The sequence below is a fragment of the Phytophthora parasitica genome (genome assembly GCF_000247585.1).
Source record: "Phytophthora parasitica INRA-310 unplaced genomic scaffold supercont2.256, whole genome shotgun sequence".
Lineage (NCBI taxonomy): Eukaryota > Oomycota > Peronosporomycetes > Peronosporales > Peronosporaceae > Phytophthora > Phytophthora nicotianae.
In genome coordinates this window covers 1-1,954 of record NW_008649242.1, presented here as the reverse complement: position 1 = coordinate 1,954, position 1,954 = coordinate 1, and the positions used below count along the sequence as shown (strand labels likewise).

Sequence of the window (1,954 nt, the reverse complement as noted above, 5' to 3'; positions counted from 1 at the left end):
AAACCTGCCAGAATTCGCATTTTGATGCTGGCCCACTTTAATTTGCGTCCTAGTGAGCTTCCACCTCTTCAAAAGGTGCAAAACGTTGTGTGTTACTATCGCCGCACAAAACTAGGCGGTAGTGACACGACGTCCAGCATGGTTGCTGCTGTGAGAGGCCGAGCATTCAACGGAGGAGAAGACGATCACGAAGCTTTCTCGTTCGGCTAGGATGTGGATCGAGATGGCGCTTTCGTTGTCGGGAACGGCTCCGACGAGAAGCCGTTTCTTGTGGGTTTACGACGAAAGCTCTGTTGCGACAAGCTGACAGAGACCCCAGTACCTTCATTTTCCACGTGGATGCTACCTACAAGACGAATCAAGTTGGTTATCCTCTGATCGTCATTGGGATTACCGATGTTGCGCGTAGGTTTCACTTGTTGTGTATATTCGTCACCTCCCAGCAACAAGAAGGACATTTCGCCAAAGTATTTGCTGCTTTGCGATGGATTTACCGCAAGGTCGTGGGCACACCTCTCCGCGTCCACTTCGTGATGGGCGATGCAGATGTGGCCCAGTACAACGCGCTGGCATCCGTTTTCAGCGACTGCAAGTACATCCACCTGATGTGCTATTATCACGTCATAGCAAAGATGGTTGATCGCTTGAAAGGGTTGTCTAATGAGCTCAGCTCCACGGTACTTCAGGATGTCTACGATATGCACTACAGTAGAAGCTCAGAAGAATTGACAACTATCCGTACTGCTGTCGAATTTCGTTGGCAAAGTAACCCTTTGTTGCAATCACTCCACGCGTACTTCAAACGTGTCTGAATGAACGAGCGATTTTTCCACTGGCAGTGCTTTCGAACGCCACCTGGATTTGCTACCACTAAAAACCCGGTTGAGCAATTCAACCGGGTATTAAAGCGAGACTACACAGCCCATAGGCTACTGGAGACGGGCGAGCTACTACAACAACTCGCTTCTTGTTGCAGCAACCGCTCTATCGACGTCCGTCCGTTTTCGGAGTCGCCTGGCACCTCGAAAGAGCTGCTGTCCCGCGTGAAGGCACTACGCGGCAAGCAGTTACTTCGTGAATTCGTATTGCCCCGGATGAGCGCCGATTTCCTTCTTGTGGACTCAAGCAACGATGTATTTCACGTTTTGTACACACCACCCAACCGAATTTACAACACCACCTCGAACAGCGCCCACGAAGCTATTCAAGTCTCAGCTCAAGTAGGTGCAAACACTGCGCGCATGGAGATCGCGAACTAACCGGAGACTGGATAGCCAGTCGACATGGTAACGCAGACATGTCCTTGCGCCTATCACTTCAAGTACACAAACTGAGTGCACCGCATTTTTGCCATGCAGGAGCGAGCACGAATCGACAGTAACGGAGATGACGTACTGGTGAATCGAAGAGTTTCCAAGAGGAAACGTGCTGCCATTGGACCTGCCCCTGTTGCTGCTGGTCGCTCCTCTCTCGTTGGACCCGCATTGCAGCTGGAGTAATGTGGCGGCAGCAAAATGCACGCTAATGACGCTGCGGCACCGACGCTTGCCGATAGGACATTTGCTGTTGTTCAACAAATACAAACATAACTACATAAATAAGTTGTCTCCAAAGATTAAAAAAAAGTCATTAAATGAGCCTACATATCCAACCGGAGGTACGCCTGGTTGCCTTCCGACAGGGAATGACATTTTTCTGCTTTTGTCTGCGTCCAAATGCGCTTTACTCTCCTAAATACAGTTCTGCGCCATGTGTAAGCGCATCTCTCTTCCATAAAGCTACCCATTGGCAATGGACCGTTGCTGCTTGTGGTACACGTAGACGGCACTTCCCGCTAACTGAAAAAATGGCAGCCTGCCACTTGCCCTTTCGGGGAAGTATTCATCAATACTGGAAGGTTGGGGCTCGTCCGCTGGTATTTTCACCTCGAGTAGATAGCCTTCTTGCTTGGACA

At 50.1% G+C, this 1,954-nt stretch overlaps 1 protein-coding gene across 1 annotated transcript; it reads left to right on the top strand.

Annotated features, from left to right (window-relative positions):
• Positions 1-533: 533 nt before the first annotated feature.
• PPTG_20041 (hypothetical protein) lies at positions 534-1,259 on the top strand (the record flags this gene model as incomplete). The annotated part of the gene is made up of 2 exons (XM_008918655.1): positions 534-677; positions 840-1,259. The coding sequence occupies 2 exons, from the start codon at positions 534-536 to the stop codon at positions 1,257-1,259; spliced, it is 564 nt and encodes a 187-aa protein (XP_008916903.1).
• Between the last annotated feature and the right edge of the window lie 695 nt (positions 1,260-1,954).